The 22,253-nt window shown below is 38.0% G+C and overlaps 1 protein-coding gene and 1 pseudogene across 7 annotated transcripts in view; one reads left to right on the plus strand and one right to left on the minus strand.

Moving 5' to 3' along the window:
* The window catches only part of FBXW7 (F-box and WD repeat domain containing 7), a 209,254-nt gene that overhangs the window by 99,545 nt on the left and 87,456 nt on the right, over window positions 1-22,253 (plus strand). For 3 of the 6 annotated variants that reach the window (XM_082605570.1, XM_082605572.1, XM_082605569.1), the window contains 2 exons: window positions 16,305-16,354; window positions 17,003-17,572. In XM_082605570.1, the coding sequence (XP_082461696.1) occupies window positions 17,072-17,572 (501 nt within the window). In that variant the 5' untranslated portion in view covers window positions 16,305-16,354; window positions 17,003-17,071. The remainder of the gene's footprint in view (window positions 1-16,304; window positions 16,355-17,002; window positions 17,573-22,253) is intronic. The other 3 variants (XM_082605573.1, XM_082605571.1, XM_082605576.1) reach the window with 1 other exon arrangement.
* Window positions 11,065-12,720, minus strand: LOC309816630 (oxysterol-binding protein-related protein 9-like; annotated as a pseudogene). Its single transcript has one exon. The product of its transcript is annotated as an oxysterol-binding protein-related protein 9-like (transcript).

Here is a 22,253-nt window from a genome sequence, read left to right on the forward strand (position 1 = left end):
TGTATCCCCAGTGCCTGGCGCATGTTAGAGTTTAAATGTTTTCTCTATTTCAGTTCAGATACACATTTTCTGAAGGCACATTGTGTGCGGTGCAGTCACGCACTATCTTCCCCCAATATGTCCACTCAACCTTCCTGCCAAGAATTTGAAGAGGAAGATGGAGTGATTGTTTCTGAGAGTCTACATGTGAATAGTGATTTTCTGGCATATTCATCTAAATGAGGTCATTGTTTTGTCTCAGAGAGCAAGAAAAGAAATCTAGGTAGGAGTTACCTGAGTTCTAATCGCACACATACTGACTGACACTTCCTAGGGATCCAGGCATGGGGGGCGGATCAAGCAATAGCAAATGAGAATAGGATTCCTAAATTTAAAAAGCAAATAATAAGACGACATTTTTCTCCACTTGTGGCTTACTGTAGTTGCCAAGCTAAAATTATGCTCACCAAGATAGGAACCCTATTTAAAAAACAGACTCACTGGTTTTCTATAGACAATACATTTTCTATATTACAGTGGTGTGCTTTTTCTGAAGTGCAAAACCTTGTAAAATGATAGTGACGCAGAGTAGAGGCCAGAGTTCCAGGATTTGTTCAAGTCAGTAGTTGCTCATTGTGATGGTGCTGAGTTATTTCTGAAATTTAGCAGATTCTGGCTTTCTTTGGTCCTGTGATCACTGGCTCTTTAGGTAGTGGCTTCAGATGTTGTTTCTTCTAGTACAGTTGCTTATGTGTCCCTATTGTATTCTTCATTCCAAATTCTGTCTGCTTGCTACAGAATGTTTCACAGTGAACCATGTGTTGCTGACTCTTCATCTATGGGCCCAGAGCAAAGAAGAGAAGACCTAAGCCTTCTTCAGCATGTAACAGTCTTCAGCATGATGGGAGAGTCAAGGAAGGCAGAGAAGTTTTTGCATTGTCTTCAGTTAATTACACATTTTTAATTGAGGTGCTTTTATGTAAAGTGAAAGGTACAGATGAGTTTTGACCAATGTATGCACTTATGTAACCATAACCAACACCCCAATCAATATACAGAATATTTCTGTCACCCCCCCAAGTTTCCCTCATGCTCCATTCCATTCAGTCCACACTTAGGCAACTACTGTTCTGATGACTCTCACTGTAGATTAGTTCTGTGTATTTGCAAACATCATATAAACAGAATCACATAGTGTTGCTTTTTTGTGTCTGACTTCTTTCATTCAATGTACTGTTTTTGCCATCCATGTTGTTGCATGTATCAGAAGTGCATTCTTTTTTATTTCTGTGTACTATTCCATTGCATGAATACAATTCAATTTATCCATTCTTCTGTTGATGAATACTTGAGTTGTTTCCCGTTTTGGCTATTCTGAATAAAGCTGCTATAAACATTCTTGTACCAGCCTTTTTTATGGGCATTTCTCTTGGGTAGGTACCTAGGAGTGTACATGCTAGCTCACAGCGTAAGTGTGTGTTTTTGTAAGAAACTGCCAAGTGGTTTTCTACAGTGGTGGTACCATTTTACAGTCCAGTAGCCAAATATGAGAGTTTCAATTGTTCCCTATTTTCAGCAACATATGGTGGTGTTTGGTCTCTTTTAATTTTAGTAATTCTCGTGGATGAGAAGTTCTTTTGCATTGTGGTTTTGATTTGCATTTCCTTGATGGCTGATGTTGTTGAGCACCTTTTCATGTGTTTATCAACCCTTTATATCTTCTTTTAGTCAACTGTTGGTCTTTCACCCATTTTTTTGACCTATTTAATGTTTGAATGGTGAACGACTGAATTACTACATGAATTCTGTGACTATTTACCTTACTTACCCAGATTTCAGCCTTCATATCCAAACCTGACACCCCTCTTGCTCCAAGCCATGATGAGAGCACCACTCTACCTAAAAGACTTCTAGGAAGGATCTGTTTGCTCAGTCGTAAGGTTTTTTTCAGTAGACTTCAGTTCAGTAGACTTCTTCAACTACCACAAAGAAATAGAAATATCTGGTAACAACTTAAGATGGACACTTACAGTTTTGTTTTAAAAATCTATAATCACTAAGCTTTTTTGTTTACAGTCTATAAGAAAAGTTATTGAATATAAAGACAAAGCAGGGTGTATTGAAGATGGATAGAGGTGAGACCAGATTGGGTATGTCTTAAGTACTGTGCTTAGGATTTTAGATTTATCCTACAGAATAGTAGTTTACAGAAGTTTTGCAGAGTCACTCGAGGGTTGCTAATTCTCTCTTCTCCCCTGCGCTCACAAGCTCTCTCTTCACCTTTTTAATATTTTGCTCTCATTTGAGCAAAGGGTTCAGCATGCAAAAAGTTTAAAAGCTGCCACTGAGTTGTTGACATTTCCTGTTCTGGCAGCAGTATAGAGGGTAGATGAGAGGGGCAGGAGACAAAAGATAGGGAGATTACTAGGGATGTTATTCAAGTAGTTTGGGCAATAGGCAGATGGCATGCGCTTATTAAACAGTACTAGAAAAGTGGGATTGGCTGTAGTGGACTTAGGAGGACTTAGTGATGATGTGAGTGGGTGACCGAAGTGTGGGGACAGGCAAGGGTAGTTTGTAACAAATGATAGGAACCAGAATGACATCCAGATTTCTCCTTTTCCCCCCTTATTTCAGAAAAGTTCCAAGTACAGTGCTAAGAACTTATTTTGCCCCAGAACCATTTGATAAGTTGCCAAAATGATGCACCATCACTCCCAAACACTGGCGTATGCATTTCTTATAAACAAGGACATTCTTCTGCATAATCACAATATAACCATTAAAATCAGGACATTGGCACTGGTATATTAGATTGTCTATTCCTCAGACCCCATTTGAGTTTCACCAGTTGTTCAAATAATATCTCGTATAAGGACAAGATTCCATTCAAAATCATGGGTTGCATTTATTATCATGTATCCATGATCTTTTATTTTCATTCCTTTAACACTTTTGAAGATTACAGGCCAGTCATTTTGAACCAGGACCCTTAATTTGGGTTTATCTTGTGTTTCCTCATGTTTCCTCGTTAGGTTAGGCATTGTTGACAGGAATATAACAGAAGGGATGCTGTGTTACTCCCACTGCTTCCTATTAAGTAAACATAATTTCAGTTTGTCCCATTACTGACTTTCACTTTCAGCCTTTCTCACTCTTACACTGGGAAAACACTTAAAATAATTTTCTGATCTTGAGAAACTTACATAAAAATTATTATATCTACAGCTCATGGTATATTCGCTTGATCAGAAGTTGTAGATATAATGATTCATTGATCATTGTCAGTGCTCTTTTGAGTACAGAATGCTTTTTTTTTTTTTTCCTGTGGACATGTTTATACTGGCAAATTTATTAGCCTCTTCTTTTTGTGTGGTTCCCCCTTCCCACAAAGGATGTCAGCTCCAATACAAGTTAATGGAGCAGATAGAGGAAACTCCAGTTTTTTCTTGTTTTTTCTTTTTTTTTTTTTTTTTGCGGTACGCGGGCCTCTCACTGTTGTGGCCTCTCCCGTTGCGGAGCACAGGCTCCGGATGCGCAGGCTCAGCGGCCATGGCTCACGGGCCCAGCCGCTCCACGGCATATGGGATCCTCCCGGACCGGGGCACGAACCCGTATCCCCTGCATCGGCAGGCGGACTCTCAACCACTGCGCCACCAGGGAGGCCCCCAGTTTTTTCTTTTTTTAACTTTACTACTTTACCTTCTTAACCTTGACCATTTGAGATCCAAATGCGATATGGTACGTGCAAGAGCAGCCCCCCTTCCCGCCCCAATATTTAAGACTAAACATTTTAGCCAGCTTTTCTTGGGGGAAAATACAAACCCCTGGTAATTAAGCTTAACTTACTTTCCTTGAAATTAATCTTTTAGGGAATTCCCTGGTGGTCCAGTGGTTAGGACTGTGTGCTTTCACTGCCGAGAGCCCAGGTTCAGTCCCTGGTCGGGGAACTAAGATCCCACAAGCCACCTGGCTCGGCCAAAAAAAAAACAAAAAACAAAGAAATTAATCTCTTTTATCATTTCATAAATTTTGCAGGCTCATAAGAAACATAATAAATTTCATGTAACTAACTTAAACCAAAATGGGACTCAATTTTTCTTAATGTAGGCTTAGCAGATTGAATTTAAATAAAGGTTATAAATTAATTTTAATTAATGTTATTTACAGCATGAAAATTTATTGACAGTGTTGAATAGTAGAGCAACTGAAATCATAAGGCAAAGCAATATGAATAAAAATATTGCCTAGATACAATTTTATACAAGACTTTGAAAAAACATTTCCTTATTCAGTGACATGATCAGGCTCAAATGTAGACCAAGCAGTTAGAAAATTACTTCTTTTATAGGCTCATATACGCATAAAAGTGTTGTTTTTGAATCTTAAAAATTATATTTACCTCCTTACAGTGAATTTACCGTTTTAATGTAAAAATTGTATTTATTTTGTGTGCTTGTTTTTTGCTTTAGAAATGCCATTCAGGGTCAAACATGGGATAAGCAAGCACATACAAATTTTTCTTTCAGCTGAAATGAGACCATTTTTTAGCTTACTCTTGATGTTCATTGAATAAGTAAAAGATTGTTCAAATGTGTGAGAAGTTGGAAACTGTAGCATAATGTTCATTGTTTCTTATGATAGCAGGATATTCTTTGCTTTGCAGAAATCCAGAACTTGTCTGGGCAGATCAGTAAAACTCATCTTGAATGTACTAGACTGCAGCTTCTTCCTTTTTTCTCAAGTCAAATTCTCACAATCAGGAGATTCAGAAAAAGAGTACCTGCTCATAGATACACTTGTTTTTGAAAGGGAAGGAAAATCAGTTCAGATTGTTCTTCAGCTTCACTAGGTGGTTTCCAGTAAGACTTGAGACTTGCTGATACCTTCTTCACTTGGGCCTGAGCAGCTGTGGAAACATTTTAGGATTTCTTTTTTGTAACATGATGTTTTCCAAAAGTGTATTTTCCTTTTAAATCCAAGAATTTTGTCCCTTGAAGTCAAAAACATTAGAGACTGAAGAGCAAGTGTGAGATCTGTAGCCGTTCTTCATCTTCAAAGTATTCAACAAAATCTCTTGCTCTGTTGTCTTAAAAGGACCCCTTTCAGCTCAAATACCCTGTTGAGAATTTTTCCTCTGCTAAGCCACTGGATTTCTTTATGTAGTGGGAGATGTTCTTTAAATACTCTGGAGTGAAATGACCTTTGTTTAATGAAGTTAACCATTTTGTAGTGTCTTCCAGAACAGTTTTATTTCATCACGAGTGTTTTTGACACCAGTACGTGAATACCTTCTGTGTCAGTTCAGGTCCCCAGAGAAACAGATGTCAAGACAAGATTTGATGTGCAGGGAGCCCCATCCAGAGTTGACTATGGGAGCATTCCCACCATGCTCAGTCTTTTGCTGGGAGAAGTCTAGAGGAAGCATGGCCAGGTGTGAATGTTACCATGGATTCCAAAGTGAGGTAGCTGGGGGTTGTCAGGCAGCTCGGCTCCTCATAGCAGGTTCTGTTGAAGGGATATCTGAGCAGGGCACCGCTGTGACCACCACACCCGCGATATCCCATTTGGGGTCTGACGCCATCCTGTCACGTGGATGCCTTTCTTACCCTGCTGACGTTCAACACCCCCACCCAAGTAGAACTTCTCATTTTGCTCTGACTTTGCCCTGCTGGGCCTCTCCGCTGTATGGATCACTCCTCACCTTGCTCGTAGTCAGGCTGTTTCCTCCCACCTTCCCCCACATACTGGGAAGCCCTCCTCCCTCTGCTTGGACTGACCCCTCTGCTGGACTGCCACCACCTCCCACATGTATACCTGACTTGCCTGGCTCCACTTAATGGCTTTAGGACTGAATTGTTGAGTGGAGAGGATAATAGAAGGAAGTAGAAGAGGAAGAACCATTTGGGTTTCTTAAATCTGCAACTGACTAGAATATGCTTCCATTCACTGAGGCAGAGAAAATAGGAGGAGGACCTAAGAAGAAACTTAGGCGGGTGTGTGTGTACAGGAATTTGCGTTTTAAAATAATGAATTTGGGGCAACTGTGGGATATCTTGATAGAACTAATAGGCTCAGTGGAGGAGTTTGGCTAGAGAGAATAGAATTGGTTGTCATTAGCTTCTATGTGGTAGTTAAAACCCCAGGTTGCAAAGAAACTGCAGAGAAGGAAGGAGCTGTCAGTGGAGAACAATAGTGCTGCCTGGTGGACAATACTAAGAAAAGGATTATATCAAGGGAAACTAAGAGATGTGAGAATTGTAAAGAGGGGAGTGCTTGTTTAGTAATGTCAAAAGCTACAAAAATGGTAAAGATGCAGTGGGATTTAGCAACCAGTTTAAAATTTAGTTATAATGGAGTAAACCCAGATTGCAGAGGGAGTGGAGGTGAACGGGAGTGAGAAATTAAATTTGGCCAGAAATATGTGTGTTATTTAACTTACATATACATATGTATATGTAAGTTAAATAACATAAAAAGTAGGTATTGACATATGGACTGAAAAATAGTGTTTCTCATCCTTTCTAGTAAAGATATACATGATTGATGAGGCATGTGGATTTAAAATATTCAGTTCAGAACCATAAAACTTCAAATGAATAATTGCTGCTTGTATGAATACTTGTATGATGTGCCCCGTATTGTTCATTTTGTGTTGATTTTATTAATCTACAGTACTAAGGATCTGTTCAGCTAATTTTGCAGCCTCTGGAAGATTTTCACCTTAAGCTGCATAAATGATTTCCCAGTTAACTGCAGTATGGGAGATGTGAAACTAGAATTACTCCACAAATTATGTGCTTTTGAAGTATTCATCTTTTTAGTCACACATTTTTTATAGCATGTGCTGAAAATAACAAGAAATTTGATAAAGGGAAAATATCTTTATGACTTAGAGGAAGATAATTTATAAATAAATGTTAACATATTAGATTTATACCCTCTGAATTTCAAGAGTACAAGTGACTTGTTCAGTACAGACTACAACTTAAAAAAATGTGTTTAAAATATTTGGTACTTTTTTGTGACCTGGCTTGTAGCTCTTCTTTGATGAGGAAAGAATTCTTATCACACGACTGGCTTTAAAAAGATGTAATAATTATTTACTCACTAAATGTTTTGAGGACCTACTGAGCCAAGCATTTTTGTAGGTGCTGAAGATAGTGGTGAAAAAGGTAAGTCTCTTTCCTTATGGAGCTTAAATTCTAGTGGGAAGAGGCGGATAATACATGAAGAAATGAATGGATGGATGAATAGATAGATAGATAGATAGATAGATAGGCACTCTATATAACAGACACTATTCCAGTGCTTTTATACAGTGCTTGGAGCAGACTAAAGCAGGGCAAAGGGGAATAATGTGATGCAAGGGAGTGATTATTTTAAATAAGATTATTAGGGAAAGTACATTTCTTAGAGGATGTTTGAAAAGAGTCCTGAAAGAAATAATGGGAAGAACCATGCAGATATATGAGGGAGAGCATTCAGGCAGAAGGTGTATCCAGTGCAAAGGCTCTGAGGTAGCAGGTGTATTTTCCTCTTCCAGAAAGAACAAGGACAGAAAGAGTGGAGCAAAGTGAAAAAGAGAGAAGAGTGGAATATGAGCTCAGAGTGGTGGGGTGTGTGTCGATTATACAGGGCCATTTTAAAAAAATGACCTTTATTGTGAGTGAGATGGGAAGCTCTTGGTGGATTTTGAGGAGCAGAGTGATACTAAGTAAGTGCTACTTAGTATGTGTTCCAGATACTTACCTTTAATCAGTTTGAACATAGTGATTAATTATTAATTTGTCATATAGAGAGTTCATAATATGCAGCTGGAGTATTATTAAGTGGTGCATCCAGAAGAGGAATCCTGGTGATTAGTAAGGTTCTTTTAGGATTCACTGAAAATCCTAACCTGCTTATAGAAGGTGATTCCAAGCTTTGAGTATCCTTCTCAATGATCAGTACAATTTGGTTGATTTTCCTACCATCTATATCTTAAAGCTTCTTAACTGACTTTGTAGATCAAGCCTAGTGGCTTCTGAAAATGTTAGTATTGCACAGTCTTTGAAGGCTTTGACAATTTGCTTGTCACCCCGTGTACATTAGTGTAACCAATATTCCTCAGTGTCTACTATGATTTCAAGGTTAATCTTTGCCTGGTAATCTTCTTTGGAGGCTCACAATTCTGGTTCACTCTGAGATAGGCTTTCAGAGCTCACTTTAACATGTATATTATGCCCTCTTTAACTAGGCAACCTAAAATAAGCTGTTCAAATGGTTTTGGATAATCAAAGGTCTTTTGAGAAGCGACATTCATAAGAAACTATTTTAAAAGTTTGTGAGAAACTTAAAAAAAAAAGGCACTGAAATTAGGTCTGAAGTGCTGCTAAATTAACCAGGTATAATGACTAAAAGTTACCCTGTATTTTCTAGGACTTGGGGAAAGTCACAGAGTAGTTCTCTTTTATCTCAATAACCTTATTATTGAATTTTTTTGAAGAGCAATTATTATAATACTTATAATAGTTCTCCTTCATCCTGGAATGGAGATGCCTGTAGGTGTCTCTTCCTTTAGGTACCCTTAGGTTTGGGCCTCTCTGGACTTTCACACTGCCAGGAGAAGCCTGTTCTCCCCACTTACCTAAGGAAAAGTGGTGTCCCTTCTCCCTTTTCTTTCTCCAGCCGTTACTTTGTACAAAGTCCAGCTTTATTTAATATGAGATTTGCCTACTCACTAAAATTTGTTTGTAACTAAAAATCAGAACTTGTGGTACTTTCACGGTCATTTGTGGATGTTCGCACGCACAGGGTGGCAAAAAATTTGAGTCACCTGACATGGACTTTCCCGTCTGAACCAAGTGACACTCTGCTTTCTTGTTTCAGCTCTCATATTCTACACAAGTGTCCTTTTCATCGTCTGTTTACTGAAACATTTTTCACTAAAAGCTTTTTGTGCTTATTGTTTGTGGTTTTGCTGTTCAAAATGATTCCCAAGCAGTTTTGAGGTACTGCCTAGTGTTTTGATGTGCGTTATGGAAAACATACATGTTAGATAAGCTTCTTTCAGGCATGAATTTATAGTGCTGTTGACCATGAGTTCAATGTTAATGAATCAACTATATATTAAATAACATGTATTTAAATAGAAATACACATATAAGAAGATTATGTGTTGATCAGTTGGCAAAAATGTGACTAGAGGCTTGCAGGAACTCAACCGTGTATTTCCCTTAGGAACACTCATTTGGTGTTTGTGGCAACTTTATAGAACACAGTTACTGTAAATAATGAGAATGGACTGGGACTTCCCTGGTGGCGCAGTGGTTAGGAATCCGCTTGCCAATGCGGGGGACATGGGTTCGAGCCCTGGTCTGGGAAGATCCCACATGCCGCAGAGCAACTAAGCCTGTGCACCACAACTACTGAGCCTGCACTCTGGAGCCCGTGAGCCATAACTACTGAGCCTGCATGCCACAACTATTGAAGCCCGTGCACCTGGAGCGCGTGCTCCGCAACAAGAGAAGCTACCGCAATGAGAAGCCTGTGCACCACAAGGAAGAGTAACCCCCGCTCACTGCAACTAGAGAAAGCCCGCACACAGCAACGAAGACCCAATGCAGCCAAAAATAAATACGTAAATTAAAAAAAAATAATGAAAATGGACTATGTTTAATTAAGGGTAGTGATTTATAGAGACTTTAGGTATAAACATTTCATCATTCCCTCTCACTGAAACCATTGTTTTAGATTTGTTTAAATACATGCATGAAGAGTTGTAATGTAAAATTTAATTTTGCTATGGGTTCAGGTTAAAAGTCACTGATTAACTTGTAAAGAAACATTTCTAAGCATTATCTTCTACAAAATTAATATGTGCCTGAGGCATATTGAGTGCTTAGTGGGTATTTATTGTAGAGTAATAATTTTTGAGCATTGTAGGATTCTGGTTTTGGAGAAGAAGGCAATATCAGTGTTAGAGAATAATATTCTTTTAAGACTTTATCATATGTAGTTATGTAGACTGAGGCACATGAAAGAAAACTCAGTTGAATGTCAGTTTCTGGTCCCTGCTTTGCTCTAAGCTAGCTAATCTTGAGAAATACTTACTCTCTTTGAGCCCAATTGCTTTGTCTGTGAAGTGAGGAACATTTTCAATTTGTTCAGTTTCATTTTCTTTTATCAGTATTATTCCTGACCTTAAATCATTTCCATTCTCATCAAGGAAATCATACAATTTAATGTCAAAATATATTAGCTGTCACATTTTGTTTTACTGACTTCAACTTCAGTCTCACTGATTATTGATAAAAATGTAAGTTATGTACATGATATATCTTGACATTATATATTGGTAAGAAGAAATAAAAGAACATCCTTAAATTTTACATAATTTTTTTTTTTTAGGATATAGGATTCTGTTTGTTGATGTTTGTGTTTCATATGATACCGTGTCCTAAATCATACAAAAAGTTTTCTCTAAAAAAAGTTTAAAATTAGAATTATAAAAAGCAAAAATGGGGGCCTCCCTGGTGGCGCAGTGGTTGAGAGTCTGCCTGCCGATGCAGGGGATACGGGTTCGTGCCCCGGTCTGGGAGGATCCCATATGCCGCGGAGCGGCTGGGCCCGTGAGCCATGGCCGCTGAGCCTGCGCGTCCGGAGCCTGTGCTCCGCAACGGGAGAGGCCACAACAGTGAGAGGCCCACGTACTGCAAAAAAAAAAAAAAGCGAAAATGTGCTTTTATTAATGCCTCATTTATTAATATTTCCCTTATGGCAGTTTCAAGTTTTAGATTATGGGTGCTTAGGTTTTTTTTGTGGGACTTTATAAACTAATTTTTTTTTGGAAAAATTGCTTTATGAAGCCTTAAGAAGTACTGAGTATAATTAAACTGTAGTCCAGAGTTAGACACAATTTAATAATAGTTCAATTCCAAAATAAAAGTTATTGTAGGTGAGACCATGAAATTTCCTAACACGTGATTTTAATACTTTGCCCTAAATTTTCCAAAACAACTCAGAGGAACCAATCTTTACAGTAGATGGCGTATTTATGAAAAATCTGGCATTACCTATTTCATATGTATATATTACCCAAGATTATATGAACTAGGAAACAGATGTTGTATATCTCAACAACAATACTAGAATGCAGAGTTTGAGACTGGGATTTATAACGTGGGATTTGGGAAAGGAGCAGACATCTTGTTTTCAAAACCTGAAGTTTTTCTCAAGACCGAAGTCAACATTGTAACTGCCACAGAACAGGAAAAAGGGAAGCTTTTCTCCCATCTTCATGAAATAACCTGTCTCCCATTGAATTTCCTTTTGTTTCCTTTCTTGGGCTTCTGCTCTTTGTCTTTCTTCAGGTCTGTGCTTGGCTTCAGTTGCTGCATCAGTGTTTCTGACTTTTAAGTTGAAAGTGACATCCTTCCAAAGGCAGTGGGATTCATACTCATTCTGATCTTCCAACTTCCTCACTTTCTTCTTGATTATAGGCAACTTCTTGGTATCTATAAAAACTGCATTTTCCCCTGTTGAGTATTTTGCATACATTATACCATTCCATTCCCCATCAACTGAGCAGAAAGATTTCTTGTCATTTGGAGAAAAAATCTCAGCAGTAATTCTGTGCTTCTTGCCCCATAGAAAGGTTTAGTGTGGAAGACGATATTGGTACTATAGCCAGTTTTGGAACCATTAATATTGCATTCTCCGCCTAGTTCCACACAGGGCATTGTGAGGATAGACCTTCCGTAACCATTGTGGAATGTGAGAATGTAATGTTCATCATGAAGTACCATTTTACAGCCTGAACCATTCGGTCTGTGGCATCCTTCTGGTCACTAATACTCACAAACAGGTCCGGATGTGCAAAAAAGTCTGCATACATTTCTAAAAGAGATCTTCTTTCCAGAGTAAATGTTGGAAGAACTACCTTAGTGAGATCCATTCCAAGCCTAACCTGTGACAACAGACGCATGATAACACTCTTGTGCTCTTCCACCGACCCTGCCTCCCCTTCATCATCTCTCTCATCTCGTGCATCGAAAAGGTCAGCATTACTTGTTCCATTGGACATGGAAGCGTTCAGTGATTCCGTGGTATCTGGGCACCTTAGACTATTCCCTGAGCTGCTGTGTGTCAGGACTGAGGCAGATCCAGAGGAATCTATTAAGTGCTGTGGGGATGAGCCACTCTGATGGAATTCATCCGCATCATAGACTTCATCTTCACTGCTAGAATAAGAGAACTCTGGGACTGTGTTTGGAGACAAGTTGACATGGCTCGGAGAAGTTAGACTGCTTCTAGGTGGTGAGTGCTCACTGCCTGTACTATTTGGTGTTGGAGTCTGATGATGTCCCAAGGTAGCTAATACAGGTCCAACTGGTAGAGAAGATGGATGCTGCTCTGACTTACACAACTGAGCAGGTTCTGGAGGTAAGACAGCCTGGGAAGGCATTGTGTTGATCACACGTTCCAAGGGACTAGGTTGATATATTGCATCTACAGGATTAATAGTACTTTCGGCGATCTGCAGCAACACAATGCAGTGTTTGATTCTACCATGCTATTTGTTGTCTTTTTGAGAGTTGCAGTTTTCTTTCTCTGTTCATCATCTTTGCAGTTTTGAAGTTTGTCATCAAAAAGCTTTAACTGCTCTATCAAGATTTGTAGGTAAGCATCAGCCTCTGTAAGTTTCTTATCAAAGTTTTGGACACTAGGAACAAATCCTGAATCAAACCCCCGGGGGGGGGGCGGCGGGAAGGAGGCAGGGAGAGAACGATATTGATATTCGTGCCCGCAGCCCGGCAAGCAGCAGGGTCCCTGGGGACTCAGGGGTGGGAGCCGGCCCCTCTCTCTCCCAGGCCCCCCGGGTCTAATTACTCCACAAGTAGCCATCAAAAAAGCCATTCGCCAAGGCCCCTCCCCTCTGTGCCTCCAGGGGAGGGAGCCGAGGGCCGCTTCCTAGCACCCCCTCTTCTCCACAGTCCGCCGGATTACCGAGCTGCTGCGCAGTCGGTCCGGTCCGGTTCGGTTCAGCCGGTCCCCCGGGACATCCCCTCGCCCCCTGTGTAAACTAAGTTTTGAATGTTTTTTCCCCCTTAAAAGTGTTTAATAGTTGATTCTGATTTCCTATTAATTATTGGATAAATATTTATTATTTTAATTAAGTCAGCTTATTTAATAGATTATTATTAGAAAGAACAAATTTTCTAAAAATACTGTTTTTTAAATTAATACCAACAGAAAATGAAATTTTCCTCTTAGTTTCTATATATTTATTACTATTTTCCACTCCCAAAATGAGTCAGAGAAATCCAATTTTTATGTAAGTCTATCAGTTAAATATTTTCAGCCTCTTCAAGGATTCTGGAATTCCTGTAATTTGACTTTCAGTTGTGTCATTGAATATTTTTTATTGGCTGTACTTTAAATCTGATTCTTCTACTTGGATTTTCCATTATTGACCAGGTCTATCTTTAAGAATCTGTTTGAAAGCTATTTACATGCCACACTGTAAATATGAGTCAGTTATCTTTATTGGCTTAAGACATTTCTTCTCTGTTCCCCTCAATATTACACTAAAGTTACACAATGACAGTGATTTGTATTTTTATTATTCATAATTGGTAACAGGAGTGTTCTTCAATGACCAGTACTGGTACTATTTTTGAAATGTCAGTTATAAACTTTCTATTTGTTGATAGGCTGGCTGCTTACCAACAGTCTCCTCCCTTTACATACATTCTTTATGCTTTGTTTTATGATCTTGGTTCTCTCATTTTTTTACTTTGTAAGTTGCTCTTCTTATGTCATTTAACCTGTTTCAGTCTTGTAAAAATAGGCCTGTTAGGTTGGGTACACAAAGGGCAATTTTCTTGGGGCCTGCGTTATCCCAGGCAGTGTCCCTGATTTCATGCCATTCTGTGAATAAACACCCAAGTACAAAACGTTCTTGTTAGTGTTACGAGAGCTATACTTTAGATACAGTTACTAAAGCAAGATTTTGATTCTAGAAATCCTGTGTATAGCAGATTTACTTTTATATACACAGGGGTACTGTGTGTGTGTGTGTGTATTTTTTCATTTGTGTAGGTCACTGTGTTTCAGCATGTTATTTTTAACTTGATGTCCTGTGATATTTTCATAGTTTGTCTTGGACATATACTAGCCAGCAAGATTTTGATGACCTTTATTTTCTGTAGTTTATCTTCTGAAAGCAATGGATATATATATTCCTTTTTCTAAGGAACCCTACCTGTTACCTCAAAGATAAAGTTTGTATTGTGCTTGCCTGAGTTGTAAATAAGAACCACTTGACTTTTATTTTTATCTTCAAAAGCATAATAACATTTTGTTTTATTTTTAATTTTTATTTTACACTGTAGTATAGTTGATTAATGATGTTGTGTTAGTTTCAGGTGTACAGCAAAGTGATTCAGTTATACATGTATCTCTTCTTTTTCAAATTCTTTTCCCATTTAGGTTTTTACATAATACTTGGCAGAGTTCTCTGTGCTATACAGTAGGTTCTTTTTGGTTATCTACTAGAACCACTTGACTTTTAAAAGCCACATTTAATATATATTACATCATAGTTTATTGATTACATTTGATCATCAAAATCTCTTGCGTGAAAGAAGGTTCCCTTCCTCTTTCCCTAGAGGGCTATTTCATATCTTTCTCTTCAAATTTGTAACATCACTCTCAGCTGATAACCTTGCTTCTTCCTACTTTACAAAGAAAAGGAAAAAATAATTGAAGGAATGAGCAGGGAACTTCCAAAGACTCTGACCACTATAAAAATCTACCTACTTCCAACAGTTCCCACATTGAGAAATATGCTTAAAAGAAGTAAAGTATTTATATAATACTATTCTGCTTTTCCATCTATTACCATAAATGTAGTATCCCCTTTTCTAACCATCCCCTTTTCTAACGTTTGAACGCTTTCTCATCACCCCCTTTTAAATTACGTAAGGATATTACTTCACTATTTCTTACCTCTTGATTACATTATCGACTTTTTTGTTTTGTGCTGGATCAGTCTTGTCAGTGTACAGATATGCTGCTAGTTCTCTAGTCTTAAAGGATCAAAAATCTTCTCTTGACCCCGTTTTCCCTACCAATTACTACTCCCTTTCTTTTGTTCCCCTTTGCATCAAACTCCAAACTCTTCCATACCCACCATCTCTATTCTCTTTTCCCAGTCTCTTAAATCTACTTTTATCAGACTTCAACTAACGAAAACTGCTCCTATTACTAGTGACTTCCATGTTACTGAATCCGGTGGTCAGTTCTTTGTCTCCATCCTCCTTGATCTCTTGGCGGTAGTTGTCATCATTTACTTTCTCCTGCTGGATGTGCTTTCTTCACGTGGCTTTACGGGGACCTCTTGTTCTTGGTTTTCCTACTCAGTCACCTTTGCTGGCTACTTCTTTTAGAATGTTGGAGGGTCTCAGGTGTCCATCTTTAGAACTCTTCTCTTTCTACATTTATACTTCTAGAGTAATTAGAATTTAAGAATTTTTCCCCCCCACACTGTAGCTTATTTCTTAGAAATTGTTGATTATAGAAGAGAAAATAAAATACTGTTATTTAAAAACGATCTTTTGGACTTTCTTGACCCCATCTTAAAATTTGCCGTGAGAACTGTGGACCTTTGGGGGAGTGACCATCTCGTGGCAAGGGTTGGAGAGGTGGATAAGGCTGTTTTATTTAAAGATAATTGTGATATAATGTTGTTACTCTTAGGGCATGATAGAAAATGGATATTGTATTTCCTTATCTCATAAACCTTAAAGGTATTTTTTAAAGGAATTTTATATAAACTTGTGTAATGTGTTGGCATTATTTTCTGTAACCTCAAGCATGTCCATATAGATATCTGCAAAGGATGAAATTTAAGAAGGAATGTTATGAAAAGATTCTATATCAGATTAAATTTTAGAGCCACTGTTAAAAACATAAAAGTAAACATGCTTGATGCATAAAATTTGAGAAATATGGTAAAAAATGAATTAAAACACCTATCATACCACTGCCTAAATGCAGTTTATATTTTGAAATATTTCTTCAATCTAGTCTTGTGCATTTAAAAATCATTCTGTGATCATATAATGTCCTTCATTTTGTGAAAACGTCCATGTTTTCACAAATTTTTTTTATGAACATAATGTTTAGGGATTGTACTAAATATATCCCATCTCATGGGTTCCTTTGTCTTGAACATTTGGGTTTTGATTATTTTAACTTACATTTACATTTATTTTTTTTTGTTTTTGTGGATAAAGCTGCAGTGAGCATCCTCTGCATCATTTTTTTTTCTGTTTTAGGATTACTTCCTTAGGATAGATTGCCAGAAGTGGAGTGACTGGGTCAGAGGGTATGAACTTACGAACGTTTTTTTCTTTTCTTTTTTTGAAATAAAATTTTTTATTTATTTTATGTCTAGTTGATTTATATTCATTATGAAAAATGAAAATCATAGTGATTATATTTGGTAACTGTCAGAAAACTGTGTCTAAAGGCAAGTTTCTGTGATCAGAAAAGTTTGGGAAATTCCTAAAGTTCAAAAAAAAGCCTTTTAATCTTGGTTTATCTCAGCATTTCCTGAACTTAACTGAGCATTGAATAGGTTTTTTTTTGATACACTTCTTAACATTTTGTGGAAGTTTGACAAAGGGTATAGTTTATGAGCTACTGATCTAAAATTTAAACATGTTTTATTGGTTAGATTATGTTTTATTGGTCAAAGCAACTAAACTATAAACCTTTGTTCTAAAATTATTTTTAAAAGGAGATTAAAATAAAGCTGTTTACTATATGATTTTTGTGTATGTCTTTATAACGTCTCATACTTTTATAATTTAAACTTTCTATACTGACTCCAAAAGAATATCTTAATGTCTCCATGGCATCAAATACTTTTTACAGTCTTTAATGAAATTTGGAATATAGACATAGAACATAAAAGTAGAAGATAATGTAGATTGTACAAACCTTTTTTCCCTCCCCCCATTTTTCTCTACAGAATGTGAAAACCTTTGCATCTTCTGATAGTCTAGCCAAGGTCCAAGAAGTAGCAAGCTGGCTTTTGGAAATGAATCAGGAACTGCTCTCTGTGGGCAGCAAAAGACGACGAACTGGAGGCTCTCTGAGAGGTAACCCTTCCTCAAGCCAGGCAGATGAGGAGCAGATGAATCGCGTGGTGGAGGAGGAACAGCAGCAGCAGCTAAGACCACAAGAGGAGGAGCACACTGCAAGGAATGGTGAAGTCGTTGGAGCAGAACCTAGACCTGGAGACCAAAGTGATTCCCAGCAAGGACAATTGGAAGAAAACAATAACCGGTTTATTTCAGTAGATGAGGACTCCTCGGGAAACCAAGAGGAACGAGAGGAAGACGAAGAACATGCTGGTGAACAAGATGAGGAGGATGAAGAGGAAGAGGAAATGGACCAGGAGAGTGATGATTTTGATCAGTCTGATGACAGCAGCAGGGAAGATGAACAGACACATAGTAACAGTGTCACCAACTCCAGTAGTATCGTGGACCTGCCTATCCACCAGCTCTCCTCCCCGTTCTATACCAAGACGACAAAAGTGAGTACACGTAGTCTGCTCTTCACCTGAGAAAGTTTACATACCCGTATTAATTGTAATGAAACTTTGCTCACAGTCTCTGTAGTATTGCAAAATTAATCTTCAGTTGTGTAGTGCTAAAGTGAACTAATGTTTGTTTTACAGAAGGTATTAGAAGGTATTAGAAATGGAAATACTGATAATGGGACAATGTTATTACACATGGAGAGAGGGTATTTGATCCTATTACTATGAAAAATCATTAATATCAAATTTCATTATCAGTTTTGTCCCTGGGACAGGGGTTAGTAGGTTGCATGTAGTGGAGAGGGTTGGAGTGAAACGTGGTTTGTGTAGATCAAGTAGTGAAGGCTCTTTTCTTATTTACCAAGTGCAGCTGGGCTGGTGGGCTGTGTATTCACAGGTGTTACTCCAGGGCACTAGTTACTGGAAGTTACCTCATAATTAGTTTTCTTATTATGATGAATAAGATATATCCTTTGTAAATAGTTTTCTCTTTGTTATGTAAACAGGTAAAATTACAGTCTGAATATTAGTATTTGGTTGTTGGGGAAATCTGAGTAGGTATTTTTAAAAGTTAAAATACTAGATGCCGACATATTTAAGATTATGAAACATTTTTCCTACGTTATAAAACAACAAGAATGTATGGTGCTGTCTTCACTGCTTGTTTTCTTCTAGTTATTTTATTAAAGTTAAAGCATTTAGGAACCCCAGAGGAATGGTTTTTTTTTCCTGATTCCATTTTAGTGGAACACTCCATTTGCTTCTCCAGGCAATTTGAATATTAAGTATAGGATAACCACACCATTTTGGTTGGTATTTGACTGTGAGAAATAGGAGGTGATATGAAGATGCACTTAGATTCCCAACTTCCGCTCAAGTTACTGCCACTACTTCCCTTGCTTGCAGTTTTCCTTTCCCTTTGTTCCTGGGAGACGGCTCTGTTGGATGTGCCTCCTTATCTCATTTAGCTGGTGGTAGCCCATGGAACTAGCCATAGCCATGTTTTAAAAGGTGGACAGTTAGACTCTTGTCTAAACTAGAGGAATCCTATCAGTTCAGGGACTTGGTGACTAACCTAGTGCTGAGACACAATTCCATTTTATACAGTCCTTGGAGGCTGTGCCAGAGTTAAGGACTGGATACACTGTCACTATCACACACTGTCATTGCTTCCCAGAATTGTCCTTGCTGTATAGCCAGGGAGCTGCTGTCTGAGGTGGAAGCGGGAAGTGTTTGAGTAAATATGGAATTGCCAGTGCTAATTCTCGGGGGTGGCATGTGGGCTTCTTTCCTCAAAACATTCCTGGAAATATCACTTAAAATTGCGGTCATAACAAGGGGCAGGGATTGTGGAGAGAAAGAGGAAGCATTTCCCACTACCCAATCTTTCTATTGTATTCCCTTTCCCCCATCAAATTACAGTCAAAATGAAATGATACAGTGTGTGGGCTTTGCTTCAAAATAATACTGAAGGGGAGAATAGGAAGGAGGGTATAGATTGGCCATGAGTTGCTAATTGTTGAAGCCGGGTTATAGGGACATAGGGATTCGTGGGTATTCTATGTAGTTTTCCAAGTATGTTTAAAGTTTTCCATAATAAAAAAAATTAAGTTGTAAAGAATATGAACACACACACACACACACACACACACACACACACACACACACACACCCCACCCAAAGTTGGAAATGAGAGTTTTCTTTACGTACCTTGGTCTTGTTCACTAGCTCCTCAGTCATCTAAGCGCTGACTTCTCTTCTTCATTGAATTTTATTTTCTCTGTATTTTGGTGCTATTGAAATTACAGGAAATTCAATAAGGACATCATGTGCATTTCATTGGAGTTAGAATTTATCTTAATCAATATTTTAGGCAGTGTTGCTAAGTAGTGGTCTATATAAAGAGGAGAGAAAGTAAAAAGAATTATACTCAGAATGAATGAGGTATGTAGCATAACTTCTATCCTTTTTTTCCCTTCAGGCTTCTTCGCTCATAGATCTTTATCTTTGCATGCTTTCTGGTTCTTTATCATTTAAAAATTAGATAAAAATCATGAATATCCATGTAGAGTAGACTGTGAGTTAAACAATTCTTTGGAAAGGAGCATTTTAACTCAAATAATATCTTATTTTACAGACATTAAAATAAATAATGGCTGAGGTCGTTTATCCTCTTATTTGCTTCCTTTTAAATTTTACAGTGAATCATTTAGCCCATAAACAACACACAAACAGATTTAATATCATCCTCTTTAACTTGACCTGCAATAAAATAGCTTAGACACTCGGTTTAATAGTTGCATTGCTGTATCAGTTTTGCTTCGGCTTGTGAACCTTAAACTCTTTCTAAAACATGTTTATCCCTAATTTCCCTAGCCCATCTGCAAGTTTAGATTTTATTTAATTGGTTTGATCTAGGACGGAAGTGGCTTCAAGTGGTGGTTTTCATCCCTTTTACCATCCCTGTCTCAAGGTGTTGAAGTGGTGCTTTGGATCTCAGCCAGATGGCTCTAACGCAACCAGTGGCAAAGCTCAAACCTTTTATTTTTTATTTTTATTTTTTTTTCTTTTTGCGGTATGCGGGCCTCTCACTGTTGTGGCCTCTCCCGTTGCGGAGCGCAGGCTCCAGATGCGCAGGCCCAGCGGCCATGGCTCACGGGCCCAGCCGCTCCGCGGCATATGGGATCCTCCCAGACCGGGGCACGAACCCGTGTCCCCTGCATCGGCAGGCGGACTCTCAACCACTGCGCCACCAGGGAGGCCCCTCAAACCTTTTATAGTGCAATTCGCGCAGCTCATGTACCTGATCTCTTGATTCCTCCCCCTCAAGGTTACTATCGCAAAAGAGGAAATTCATCTCTCTCCTGTTTGTTTCTGAGGATTCAGTTGGAGGAATAGGGACTTAGTATTTAATCGCATTATCTTATTTAAGAAAGAAGTTTAATCAAAACTAAGCCTTTCAGAACAATGCAGAGCTATCAATGAATTCTGCTGCATTTTAAATGAAAAACGAGAAAGCCAACTAGACGAAATGTATCATTTCCCTAAAGGAGAAGTCATCATAGTGTTCAGTAGGAAACTTTCCAGTGTACAGATTTGACGGGTGCTTCATCCCTTCCCTTCAAGGTGAAACCATAGACAGAACTTTGAGATATGTCTTATACAGATTGGCTACCTCCTTCAAAACAAACATAGTGAATTTAAGTCTGTTTCCCCTAGTGACTCTTGAGTTGTGAATACAGTTATTGTGTTATACATACAAGGCCACAGGAGTGGCTGATACTAACAGCAGCAGAGCTAGATGTGTTCATGTGTTTGAGTGTGTGTGTGTGTGTGTGTGTGTGTGTGTGTGTGGAAAACGCACTTTTGATATACTATTTATCTTGAGGTCATTTGCCTTAATAAATATGGCAAGAAGAATACAAAACTATTTGATTGCCAAGGCACAGATGCCCTTCTAAAAAGTAGGATGTCAATCCGAGATTGGCTCGTTTTCCTTTTTGTTCGTTCTTGAAACGCTTCTTCAGGATCATTCCCAACAACATTTTATTTTTTCAACAACATTTTAAAAAATCACCTAGTACTGTGTTACTTCAAGAGAAAATGTCAGTCACCCATGTGTATAAATCTTTTAACTACAGTAAACAGGGGGAAAGCTCTCACTGTTTCAAAATTACTTTATTTGGAGCAGCTCTAAATTATTGATTATTATAAACATAAGACACTTTAAACTCTTGATCATTATAAACATAAGACACTTCTACAGATACTACCCTCAGCCACAATTTCTTTTAAATCCTCTTAAACTATAACTTTTGAGAATAGTGGAGGTATAATAATTATTTTTAAAATCCCATTTTTTAATGTTAATATGGGATTAGCCTTCTACAGTCTTACCCAGGATACCTTTCAAATGTTTTTTTTGTTTTCTTTGTTTGTTTGTTTGTTTTAGGGCAGTTTCTTAAACATACCCTTTGGACCACTAGACTTATTTGGCATTCCTGAACATGCTATATATGCAAATATGATATTAATGAGAAAAACCATTTTTGGTCTTTCATTGTATTGGTCTTTTCTTTGAAAGCATATTGGAAACTATCAAAACTCTTAGGACAATCTTTTTTCCCCCTAGTCACCAAAGATTTATTCTAATGGGAGCCTATGGCAATAATATAAATTAGAAATTCCAGACTTTCTTAATGTAAAGAGTCAAGGACAGTGGCAGTCAAGAATTGGTGCTTATTAAGTCCATACTGTTTGCAAGTTCCTATGAACTTGCAAACAAACTTAAGTAAGCAGAGCTTGCAGAGAGGCCAACACCCCAAAATTTCACTGTAAGTGGCAAGAGATTTTAAGACAGATCTGCCTAATTTCAGAAAAACCCTTTCTTTCCATGTGCTATGCTGCCCCCTATGGTAGAGTTTGGCAAACATTACTAAACAAGATTTTCAGCAGAATTGTAAGTCTCTAGGTTCTAGGCTTTGAAGTATGGTGGTTTTCTAATACCATATCACATTTGAAATCAACACAGCTATCCTTTAGAAAGTACGGATTGCTTAGTTAAATGCTTTTCTTTGTGATATTTAACAAGTACTGAAGTTATGAGGGCTCAAGGCTAAAGTTATAACAGGAAGAAGTGACAATAAAATTTGAGACTGGATAACAGATATCATTC

The sequence above is a fragment of the Mesoplodon mirus genome (genome assembly GCF_964341445.2).
Source record: "Mesoplodon mirus genome assembly, chromosome: 2".
Lineage (NCBI taxonomy): Eukaryota > Metazoa > Chordata > Mammalia > Artiodactyla > Ziphiidae > Mesoplodon > Mesoplodon mirus.